General features: G+C 38.5%; 1 protein-coding gene across 3 annotated transcripts in view; it reads right to left on the bottom strand.

The window, feature by feature from the left end:
• Window positions 1-13,147, bottom strand: part of LOC106084793 (uncharacterized) — a 200,046-nt gene that overhangs the window by 165,725 nt on the left and 21,174 nt on the right. For all 3 annotated transcript variants that reach the window (XM_059363037.1, XM_059363038.1, XM_059363039.1), the window contains one exon: window positions 6,180-6,882. In XM_059363037.1, the coding sequence (XP_059219020.1) occupies window positions 6,180-6,745 (566 nt within the window). In that variant the 5' untranslated portion in view covers window positions 6,746-6,882. The remainder of the gene's footprint in view (window positions 1-6,179; window positions 6,883-13,147) is intronic.

Raw genomic sequence — 13,147 nt, 5'->3', positions numbered from 1 at the left:
TGGTGCTTGCAATGGGTTAGAAGAAAACTTTTTAGAGACTACTTTACAAAAAAACGAAAAAATAATACAAATCAGCTAGTTTTGTACATTTTAAAAAACTGTTAAGAGAAAATGTTGTTTTACATTGCTTCAGTTGTAGTTGTATGTATATGTGTATGTGTGTGTGTGTGTTTGTTTGTTGTTTTCTAAGTTTTTGAGTTGCATTTGTTTTTCTTATGTATTTTGTTCATGTGATGCTTTTGGTAGAGCAAATGAAATGAAAAACAAAAGACTTAAGCAACAAACTTGCCAGTTCATTCATATGCAATTGAAGGTTAAAGTTGGCAAACATCATAAAAACTACAACAATAGCATTGACTAGAAAAAAAACACACAAAAGACAATGGCTAGAAATACATTTTTAATTACTCAAGTTTATCGAAAAAAATATGCCAATAAACATTTTGAACTACTTCATATTGAATTATTGAAAAGTTTTTTTTTTTATTAACAGAGCTTTTATAAATTGACCTTCTTTCAAATAAGGTGAAAAAAAATGTTAAAGTTGATGCACCCACAATTTCAAGTCATTTTGGTACAGAGGATAAAATGGCACCTAATCTGCTAATGCAAATTTAAGGAACAGGGAGCAAACTTCTCACACATCAATGAGTGCTGTACGATTCAAGTTTTAGCTCAATGATAAGGGACCTCGTTTTTATAACCAAGTCCTATCGGCGTGTCGCAGTGCGATGCCTCTTTGGGGAGAAGTTTTTAAATGGCAAAATAACTCATAAATATCGCCAGCATAAGGAGGGGAAAACCTGCGCTGAAATTTTTTTCTCACGTTGTCGCCAGGACTCTAACCCAGGCGTTCAAAGTAACTCACAAATATCGCCAGCATAAGGAGGGGAAAACCTGCGCTGAAAATTTTTTCTGATGTTGTCGCCAGGACTCTAACCCAGGCGTTCAGCGTAATTGGCTAAACTCTGCACTACGGTGGTCTCCAGGCGTAAGATAGCCATGGCTGCGGAGTTGAGCAATTTTGATTCGACTCCGATTCAGGGAGGATTGCTCGACTCCGAGGTCAATTCCGAGCACTTAAATTTTTTAAACATTCTTTTCAAAAAAAAAATTTTATATTAAAAAAAAATTATTGTTAAAAATGTGTTTTATTTCCTTAACCACTATGCCTTTATAACAAAACCAGTGAGGAAAGGCAAAAGTCGGGCGGTTCCGACTATACAATACCCTACACCACATACATACTACTTTCAATACATGAAACCTATGTTGAAATCTAGTCAGACCAAAATTGAGGCTACCACAGACTTAAGACTATATCAGCTGAAAGATATATAATTAAGGTACATGAAATTTTATATTTAACGAAGCTATATGAAATGTTAATGAAATTTTGCATACATTTCAGCAGGACAAATGAAACATTCATTGCTAAATTTTGTAAGGATCGGACCAAAATTGTGACTACTACAGCCTTTAAAGACCATATCGGATGAAAGATATATATGGAAGCAATATCTAAATCTGATCCGATTCTGATGAAATATTACCCACATATTGGGACGTCACAAAAAGCACTTCATGTCAAATTTGGTAAAGATCGAACTGAAATTGTGGCTTCTACAGCCTTAATAGGTCAAATCGGATGAAAAATATATATGGGAGCTATACGTAAATCTAAACCGATTTTGATGAAATTTTGCACATTCATTGGGACGTCAAAAAAAGTACTTAATGCCAAATTTGGTAAAGTTCGGAACAAAATTATGGCTTCTCCGGCTTTAAAAGGCATATCGGATAAAAGATATATATGGCAGCTATATCTAAATCTGAGCCGATTTCGATAAAATTTTGCACATACATTGGAATGTCACAAAAAGCACTTCATGTAAAATTTGGCAAAGATCAGACAAAAGTTGTGGCTTCTACGACCTTAAAAGACCATATCGGATGAAAGATATATATGGCAACTATATCTAAATCTGAGCCGATTTCTATAAAACTTTGCACATACATTGGGACGTCACAAAAAGCACTTCCTGCCGAATTTGGTAAAGATTGGACCAAAGATGTGGCTTCTACGACCTTAAAAGGTCAAATCGTATCAAAGATATATATGGGAGCTATACGTAAATCTGAACCGATTTTGATAAAATTTTGCACACCTATTGGGACGTCAAAAAAAGTACTTAATGCCAAATTTGGAAAGATGTTGCTTCTACGACTTTAAAAGACCATATCGGATGAAAGATATATATGGGGGCTATATCTAAATCTCAATCGATTTTTTTAAAGAATAGCGTCCTTGGACCAAAAAAGTGACTTGTACAAAATTTTATGAAAATCGGACAAAAAATGCGACCTGCAACTTGATTACAAGAATACATGGACAGACAGACGGACATACCTAAACTGAATCAGGAAGCGATTATAAGCCGATCGGTATACTTATCGATGGGTCTAGCTCTTCTCCTTCTTAGCGTTGCAAACAAATTCACAAAGCTATAGTACCCTATATGTGGTGGTGTAGGGTATAAAAATAGTAATGATAAGTCAAGGAAAAATCCCATGGATTTTTATACCCATCACCGAAGGATGGGGGTATATTCATTTTGTCGTTCCGTTTGCAACACATCGAAATATTCATTTTCGACCCTATAAAGTATATATATTCTTGATCAGCGTAAAAATCTATGACGATCTAGACAAGTCCGTCCGTCTGTCTGTTGAAATCACGCTACCGTCTTTAAAAATAGAGATATTGAGCTGAAACTATGCACAGATTCCTTTTTTTTTTGTCAATAAGCAGGTTAAGTTTGAAGATGGGCTATATCGGACTATATCTTGATATAGCCCCATATGGACCGATCCGCCGATTAAGGGTCTTAGGCCCATAAAAGCCACATTTATTATCCGATTTTGCTGAAATTTGGGTTAGTGAGTTGTGTTAGTCCAGTCGACATCCCTTTTCAATTTGGCCCAAATCGGTCCAGATTTGGATATAGCTGCCATATAGGCCGATTTCTTGATTTAAGGTCTTGCGCCCATAAAAGGCGCATTTATTGTCCGATATCTCCGAAATTTGGGACAGTGAGTTGTGTTAAACCCTTCAACATTATTCTTCATTTTGGCTAAGATCGGTTCAGATTTAGATATAGCTGCCATATAAACCGATATCTTAAGTTAAGGTCTTGGGCCCATAAAAGGCGCTTCTATTGTCCCATTTCGCTTGCGTTAGACCCTTCAACATTCTTCTTCATTTTTGATATATTGTAGATACCGCTGCCATATAGACCGATCTCTCGATTAAAAGTCTTGGCCGCATAAAAGCCACATTTGTGTTAAACCCTTCAACATTATTCTTCATTTTGGCTAAGATCGGTTCAGATTTATATATAGCTGCCATATAAACCGATATCTTAAGTTAAGGTCTTCGGCCCATAAAAGGCGCTTCTATTGTCCCATTTCGCTTGCGTTAGACCCTTCAACATTCTTCTTCATTTTTAATATATTGTAGATACCGCTGCCATATAGACCGATCTCTCGATTAAAAGTCTTGGCCCCATAAAAGCCACATTTATAATCCGATTTGGCTGAAATTTGACTCAATGACTTATATTAGGCTTTTCGATATCCGTGTCGTATATGGTTCAGATCGGTCTGTATTTGGATGTGGCTACCAAAAAGACCAATATTTTTTTCTACAAAATTGAACAATGACTTGTACTTATTAGGCCACTCAATATCCGGGTCGAATTTGGTGCAAATCGGACCATATTTCGATATAGCTGGTGTGGGGGCATAAATTAAGCATTTTTCACCGTATTATGACGAAAGGTGGTTTACATATATACCCGAGGTGGTGGGCCGATCTTAACGCCTTTTTAATTGTTTTTTACAAATATTAGCCCCCATATAGATCGATCTCCTGATTTAAGTTCATAGGCCCACATACGCCGTATTTATTACTCGATTTCGCTGGAATTTGGCACAGTGAGTTGTCTCAGGACCCGAATTTTCTCGAAATGGATTCAAATGGGACAATGTCTCGAAATCCCCCATTAAGTCCGAACTCCTGATTTAATTAATAAGGCCTATAGAACCTGTATTTATTACCCGATTTTGCTGAAATTTGGCAAAGTGAATTTTCTTGGGACCTTCGAAAATATTTAACAAGATTGAAGACCCAAGGCCCATAGAAGTTGAGTATATTACCTAATTTTGCTAAAATTTGGCATAGTGAGTTGTCTAAGGACCCGCGACATCCGCATCGAGTTCGGTCCAAATCGGACAATGCCTAAATAAACCCCCCACATAGACAGAATTTCATATTTAAGTTTTAAGGCCCATAGAAGCCCCATTTATTACCCGATTTTGCTAAAATTTGGCACAGTGAGTTGTCTTAGGACCCTCTATATCCAAAACTAATATGGTTCAGATCGGACAATATCTTGGTATAGCTCCCATATAGACCGATTTCCCGATTTTAGATCTAAGACCCATAGAAGTCGGATTTTTTACCCAATTCTGCTGAAATTTGGCACTGTGAGCTGTGTTAGACCCAACGTCTTCCGTGCGGACTATGGTTCAAAGCGGAAAATGTCTCAATAAACCCCCCCATATAGACCGATCTCCCGATTTAGCCGCATTTAGTACCCAATTTGGATTGAAACTTGCGATCCTGCGATATGATCTAAGGCCCTTGAAAGTGGCATATATTACCTGCCAGCGCTAAGATTTGGCACATTGAACTGTTTAACGACCCATGACATTCAAATCGAATATGGTGCAGATCGGACAATGTCTCAATAAATCCCCTATATAGACCGATCTCCCGATTTAAGTTCTGAGAGCCATAGAAGCCGCATTTATTGCCCGATTTCGCTGAAACTTGGCACAGTGCGTTGTCTTGGAACCTTCGATAGACGAATCGAATATGGTCCTGATTGGACAATATCTTGATTTAGCCTTATTATACCCCAATCTCCCGATTTAAGTTCTAAGGCCTATAAAAATGCATTTTTTACCCGATTGCGCTAAGATTTTGCACAATGAATTATTTAAGGACTCTCGACATTCAATTCGAATAAGGTTCAGATGGGGATTTCTTTATATTGCCCCCATATAGACTGATCTCTCGATTTAAAGTCCAATGCCAATAGAATTCGTATTATTACCCGATTTTTGCTGAACTTTAGCACAGTGATTTGTCTTAGGAGACTCGACACCCGTACCGAATATGGTCCAAATCGGATAATATAGCGTTTTGATCATTCCACCGATTTAAGGTCTTAGACCCATAACAGGCGTATTTATTACCCAATTTCGCTTAAATTTGGCACTGTGAGCTGTGTTAGGCCCTACGTCGTCCGTGCGGACTATGGTTCTGATGGAACCATATTTGAGTATAGATGTCATATATATCAATCTACCGATTTATAGTCTTTCCTCCATAAGGTTTTCATTATGCGATTATGCTGGTATTTGGTACGGTAAGTTGTATTTGACCCCCACACATCCTTCCCGAATACGGTGCTGATTGGATTTAAATGCCATATACACCCATCTTCCGATTGGTCTTTAACCCATGAATGGCCTATTTATTGTCCGATTTCTCGGAATTTCGGAAGTGTAAGCAGCTTAAGACCCTGTTGTATTTGACCTAGATCTATCGATTAATGATAAAATTTCAAGCGCCTAGTTTTACCCCTTCGGAAGATAGCGTGCTTTCGACAGACAAACAGACGGACGGACAAATGGATTGACAGACGGACGGCCATGGCTAAATCGACTCAGAATTTCAAGACTCCTTGGTGGTCTTATACCTTGTTGGGTCTCAGATAAATATTTCAAAGACTTATAAACGGAATGATAAAGTCAGTATATTCCCATCCTATAATGGGGAGGGTATAATAAAACCATGAACCAAAGTGGTGATGATGTGTTCGATTAACTGCCGTCGCTAAGCCCAAAAGAAATGTACCGTCGGTAAATCATTTTATGCACAACTAGTTTGGGAGTTTACCTGGTTTAAAAAAAAATCAGTTCTCTCAATCCTTGAAAGAATTCTATTAAACACCTATAAACTAAATAACTTCCCACGAGAATTCTGTAGAAAATTTTCTTAATGTTTTTTTTTTTCATTATTCTTGAAACGGTTTGTCAAACTGGCTTACCTTGTGAACATGGCCGAATGTTGTTGTTGCTGCTGTTGTCCATGAGATTGTGACTGTTGTGACTGCTGCTGTTGTTGTTGTTGTTGCTGCTGCTGTTGATGTGCATGTTGAGCAGCAGCCACATGTTGTTGCTGCTGCTGCTGTTGTTGATGGTGGTGTTGCAGCTGTGAGGCATGTTGAGCATGCGGGTGCGCATGCTGTTGATGCTGCTGCTGTTGTTGTTGTTGTACAGAGGCTGATGTTTGTTGTTGCAACAGAATATGCTGCTGCTGCTGTTGTTGTTGCTGCTGCTGCTGGTGTTGATGTTGATGTGACGTTAGAATCGGATGCACTGCAGCGGCGGCAGCATGCAGCGCATGATGTGGATGAATTTGTAAATGATGATTGTTGGCACTAGCATCGGCTTGAACTAATTGCACCGCAGCATGGTGATGATGCATCTCATTTAGGGGCACTGCCAGGTGTGGCGTTGGATTGTGCAGGCCCGTTTTCTCCAGACATTTATCGGGATACATCATCATAAATTCGTTATTGCAGGAAGCAGATTCAAATGCATGCAAGCACATACAGTTTCTTTTTTTTGTTGTTTTTGGAGGGCAGGCAAGTTTATTATTTGTGGCAATTATTGTTATTGGGATATTTCTATTAAGAGATGCCTTAATGGAGGCATTTCAAACAAAAATTACAAGGAGCTGTGAAAAATCTGAAAATTAAAAAAAAAAAATTAATTGTTTCTTTTTATTTGAAATTTTTTTAATTATAAATTTTTATTATAATCCTTTAATAATGACAATAATTTCTTTTTGTCCATAAATAATCATTAATTTTAACTTGCAACTTCCTATATAAAATAACTTTTTCATTTACCACAGATGAAAATTGCCAAAAAGCTATCGATTGAAAGCTAGCATAAAGAAAGTGAAATTGCTGCACAGTGGTAATGTTCCCTGTACCAAATGCGTAGGAGCACCCGAATATGCAGTTAATGCCAATAAGCAAACAACTTGTCTGAGGACCAAACAATCGAAATCAGACCTTTAAACAACGGCTCATGCTAGCCGTTAAACACAGATGACCTCAATCTCATGGCAGCCGGTTGTATGTACCGGACTGACCCGATGAATTCCTTCATCGGCAAGGGCTGCCGCCTCAGTGTGCCACACATTGCTACTACAACAACAACAACAGATGACCTACCTGTCTCAAAAACAGATAGCGTTAATAGTTCATCAATATGATTGACGAAGTAAGTGACAATATCCAGAAGTTTACTAAAAAACACACACCGCAGAATATTTTCGAAACCAAGGGAAAAGAAATAGAGCTCCCTCAGGGAGAACGAATTACACCCATGCAATGAAAACTCAACAAAAGTTCTTTGTAAAGGAGCACAACCTAACGAGAAAACTGTGCATCGCAATAGAACGACAAACAACAAATAAAAACGTGCAAGTTCGACCGGGCCGAATCTTGGGAACCCACCACATGGACTCAGCTAAAAATTTATACAAAATTAATTTAGTTGAAGGTCATCATTTTATTCTACATACCAAACTTCTGTCAAACCATCAAAAATTGAAAAGCTTCTAGGAACCGAACAAGGATGATCGAGAGACCGGTTTATATGAGTGCTATATCTGCTCTACGGGAAATGGGACTGGTCCCAAACCTGTCACGGAATAGGTCCTCTGGTGTTAGGGACCGGTTTATATGGTGACTATATCAGGTTATAGACCGATTTTTACCGTACTTAGCACAGTCGTTGAAAGTCATAACAGAACACTACGTGCAAAATTTCAGCCTAATCGGACAAAAATTGAGGCTTGCTAGGGCCCAAGACCAACGACCTACATTAATAGTCAGTATCTGTGCAAAAATTCAAGCGGCTAGCTTTACGCGTTCAACCGCTATCGTGATTTCTACAGACGGACGGACGAAATATAAACCGATCCAAACTATAAAGGACACGGATGTCGAAGAGCTTAACAGGGCTCACTGTGTCAAACTTCACAGAAATGGGACAATACTCATTTTAAGGGACCAAGACCTTAAATCAGGAGATTGGTCTATATGGCAGCTATATCTAAATATAGACCGCTTTGGGCCATATTGTAAAGAACTGCCAAAATGCCTAACATAGCCCACTGTGTAAATTTCAGCGAAAACGAGTAGTAAACATACTTTTATGGTCCCAATAACTTAAATAGAGAGTTGGGCATATATGACAGCTATATCCAAATAAAGCGCAATCTTGACCATACTCGGTACGAAAGTCGAAGGGCCTAATAGAACACATTGTGCTAAATTTCAGCGAAATCTGTTACTAAATTCACCTTTTATAAGTCTTAAACCTTAAATCGAGAGATTGGTATATCTCACATCTGGACCGAACTGGACAGTTTGAATAGGCATGTCGAGGAGCCTAACACAAGTTACTCTACCAAATTTCAGTGAAATCAGATATTAGATGCGCCTTAAATATAATATCGAAATATGGACCGATCCTAACCATACTTGGTACGAATGTCGAAGGGCCTAATGCAACAAATTGTGCCTTATTTCAGCTTAATCGGTTAATAAATTCATTTTTTATGGGCCTAAAACCTTAAATCGGAAGAAAGGTATATATGGCAGCTATATGCCAATCTTGACCAATCGGGGATGTATTGAACAGGAATATCGAGTAGCCTAACACAAGTCGCTATACTAAATTTCAGCGAAATCCGATAATAAATGCACCTATTATGGGCCCAAGATCTCAAATCGAGAGATCGATCTATATGACAGCTATATCCAAATCTGTAGCTATCTGAGCCGTATTTAACAAGGATGTCAAGGGGCCTAACAAAGCTCACGGTCCCAAATTTCTGTTGCAAACGGAATGTTAAAATGAAAATACCCCCATCCTTCGGTGGTGGGTGTAAAAACGAGCTCACGAGGTGAAGCACTACAACTTCCAAAAGCAAACTCTCTTAAACCAACCATCACCGTATTACTCGAAATTAGGAAGACTTGTGCAAGACTAGTGCAGTGGCAGGAAACTCAAAGCTGACTGACAAACAGCGAGCCGACAATGAGAACATCACCCTCTCCCAACAATCACATTTACTGGAGGACCAATGATTGAGGTCATCCAGATAAACCTCCATCACAGCGAGACGGCTACACACGCTCTGATAAAGAAAATCACTTCATCTACCTTTTGACACTCCGACACTGCCACACACGTCGGTGCTGCAACGACGGGTAAGGAAGGCAAACCAGACAAAAAATAAGGTACAAATAGGGTTCAATGCGAACTCTTACCACATTTCGTGGGGTAGTAGCCCTGGCGGAATTCTCGAATACTAACGACGTAATAACACTTAATATTGCAAACACTGCTACCTTTGATAATAGCATGAGGGAGGAGATTTTAGATGTGACAATATGTTCGAAAAATATTAATCGATTCACACACACAAAGTCGTAACGGAACATCACATACAAAATTTCAGCGAAATCGGACAAAAATTGCGGCTTGTAAGGGCTCAAGAAGTCAAATCGGAAGATCTGTTTATATGGGAACTATATCAGGTTATAGACCAATTTGGACCGTTCTTACTACAGTTGTATGAATTTATAACAGAACAATACGAGCAAAATTTCAGCCAAATCGGTAAAAAATTGTGGCTTGTAAGGGCACAAGAAGTCTAATCGGGATTTCGGTTTATATGGTGGCTATATCAGGTTCTTGACCGATTTGAACCGTACTAGGCACAGTTATTGGAAGTCATAACAGAACATTATGTGCAAAACTTCAGCCAAATCGGACAAAAATTGCGGCCCGTAAGGACTCAAGAAGTCAAATCAGGAGGTCGGTTAATATGGGAGCTATATCTTAATCTGAACCGATATGGCCCATTTGCAATCCCCAATGACCTACATTCATATTAAGTATCTGCGCGAAATTTCAAGCGGCTAGCTTTACGCGTTCGACCGCTATTGTGATTTTGAAAGACGGACGGAAGCACATGGCTATATCGACTCAGAGCGTCGAGACGAAGTTTTAGTCGAATATTTCGAGGTGTTACAAACGGAATGACTAGAATAGTATACCCCCATCCTGTGGTGGTGGGTATAAAAATGCACCATTATGACGTTACAACAAGTTCAAAGAACGTGTAGTCTTTCCACAGATCAGGCGATAAGAACACCACCTTCACTGAGCTGGTGATCTCATTCCGGGAAAAAACGACGCAATGACTGGATTGGGGTTTCAAACCTGATATCTGAGACCACACTTGAGGTTGAGGTGAGACGCTTTAGCTAGTGACACAGTTTTGTTCTGACGGAACTCTGGTATTACAATCTGCCTATAAGAGCATTTGTGAGCATCCCTTGAAGAGGTCATCCGCTTTGATGTCGCTGGCTAGAACAGACGTCTCAGCCAAAGTGTCCGTCATGACTGGCAGTGAGAAGGGAGTCACTTTAGGTTCTCATTTTTTGAGAACTTGTCTAATTTAGCTGATGTAAACATTCTCATCTTGTTGGCCTTTTTAAAGCGATCTGGATGGTTCAAGGGTGGGAAAAGCATCTTCCTTTTCTGTTCCTGTGGTGAGTGAGTCTGATGACAAATTGCTACTTAAACGCAATCATTTCCTAAACCTGTGCCCGGCTTTCGTACATAACAGATCCTGACACTCAGGAGTAGATACGTTTCGAAGCACTAGAAAACTACCACATTCGTCGTACAGACCTTTCAAGTTTACTTTTATTGGTTTGAATGCACAAAAAGCCGATCACTCGCATATGTGTCTCCTATTTACAATCTGCAGCCTATTGTCATCCTATCCCCACATACTGACCACCGTCTTGCTCTCCTTTACAAAAATCCAAATTCTTCAGTAGTACCAGTCTAGCAATGGAATTTTTGCGGTTCTTACACCAGTTCTACAATGTCATAGTTTTATATGCGGTAATGTCTCTCCTTATCATTATCTTAATGATAAGGGACCTCTTTATCATTAGTCCACTCTTCCTTTCGGGAATGTTCGTGTATAAATTTACAAGATCAGACATTTTCATAAATCTATTATATATTAATGTTTTGTACTTTTGTTTGTCCTGAGTAGACTCAAAAACGACTGAACTGATTTTCATGAAAATCCTCCCGTTGAAAATAGGGTACTTCATTTTGTGATATTTCCGTGGAGGAGGGAGGGCGGACCCTCCCCTTAACCCTAATTTTCAAAAACGCCAAATCTCGGAGATGGATGCATTTCCCACCAATTTAAGTGAAATTTTTTATGCCACCTTTTATTAACCCAAAAACACAAAATTGTTACAAAATATAAAACTTTGAAGTTAAATAATCGTGGGGGACGCCCTACCAGAAAACCTGCCAAAACGGACATGTTTACCGATTAGGACAATATGGGTATCAAATGAAAGGTATTTAAGAGTAGAGTTCGAATTTGATATAACAAGTTGATCTCAACTATCGAGGGTCCGCCCCTCGCCCTAAAACCACCCCACAAATGACATGTTTACCGAGTGGGGCAATATGAGTAATGAAAGTATTGTAATTGGAAGTTAAATACAAAATTTATATAAAAATTTGGGATCAAGTCCAAAAACAATACCAAACCGGACATGTAGGCTGATCGGGAAAGTATGGAATTCAAACAAAAGGTATTTGGGAATAAAATACGAAACCCATATAAAAATTTGGGGTTAATAAGGGATTGAAACTAAAGTTGCTTGAGAGTAGAATACTAAAATTGTATAAAAATTTTGGTCTATTAGCAGGCGGGTCGCCCCACCTCAAAATTATGCACCAATATGGAAGTCAAAAGATAGGTATTTGAAAGTTTTGGCCACAGCCCAAACTTATACCACAGATGGTCACATATATCCCACGCTGAACAATTTGGAATTCTCATGAAAGGTATTTGAGAGTTAAATACGAGTATAATTTTTTTTTTTAATTTGAGCCATATCAAAAGAGGGCCGCAAACACTTTAGGGTGTAGCGAAGCACACCGAGCCAGTTAGTATGTTTTTTTTAAATTGGTCGTAAATCCTTGAAACACACTAGGGTTGCCCTTAATATAATTATTCTCACTCCCACTAAATATCTATTTAGCAACTCCCACTCCACCAAAGAAACAAAATGAAGAGCAGCGCCAAACAATTGAATTCATATCTATGAAAAATTTCCAAAGAAAACAAAAAACATACAAAATAGCTGTAGTGAAAATGATACAAAATGAATAACAAGAAGTAGCCTGAAAACAAAAAAGCAAGATTACATTGTAGTTGTCTAAGCATTGTTATCAGCCCATTATTATTATTTTTATTACTTTGTTATTTCTTTCGATTGTTTGCATTGGTATTTGCTTTCGTATTCGAATTGGAATTATTATTATGATTATTATTATTATTCTGTCTATTCATCATTGTTCAATTGAGATCAAATAAAGATTACAAGTATCGATAAGTGGCTTACACTCGAGCATAAAAGTGTTCAAAATAAAGCATAGCAGCCAACACCGAAACGAAATCAATGTTGGATGTAACGTGTCTTCTATGCGGCTCTCATCTCATGCCTCAGAGACTATGGGGGAGCACTCAGTGGCTGGTCTTCCCACCTTGTGGTGCATTGTTTGGGGGCTCCAAAGTTGATTGATGCCACACGCACACACACACACACACACACACACATACAATAAAAACCCATCCATCCAGCCAACCATCCATCCATCCATCTCTTTTTTCTTTCTTTTCCCCATTGTTGTGAGTAGGTGAAAAAATAAATGAATTGAGACTATTGATTGGTATTTTTCTCGCTCATCGTCTAGCTTCACCATAAATAAAATGCCAAATAAGCGTGCTGGCCATTTATTTAGCTAAGCCTTGTAAAATGGTCAACGCTGTTTTATTTCATATCGATGAACAAAACAACGCTTGACAAGCCATTGATAATTT

The sequence above is a fragment of the Stomoxys calcitrans genome, chromosome 2 (assembly GCF_963082655.1).
Source record: "Stomoxys calcitrans chromosome 2, idStoCalc2.1, whole genome shotgun sequence".
In the NCBI taxonomy this organism is placed as follows: Eukaryota; Metazoa; Arthropoda; class Insecta; order Diptera; family Muscidae; genus Stomoxys; species Stomoxys calcitrans.
The sequence above is the reverse complement of the archived record's forward strand: the minus strand, read 5'-3'. Positions and strand labels throughout refer to the sequence as shown.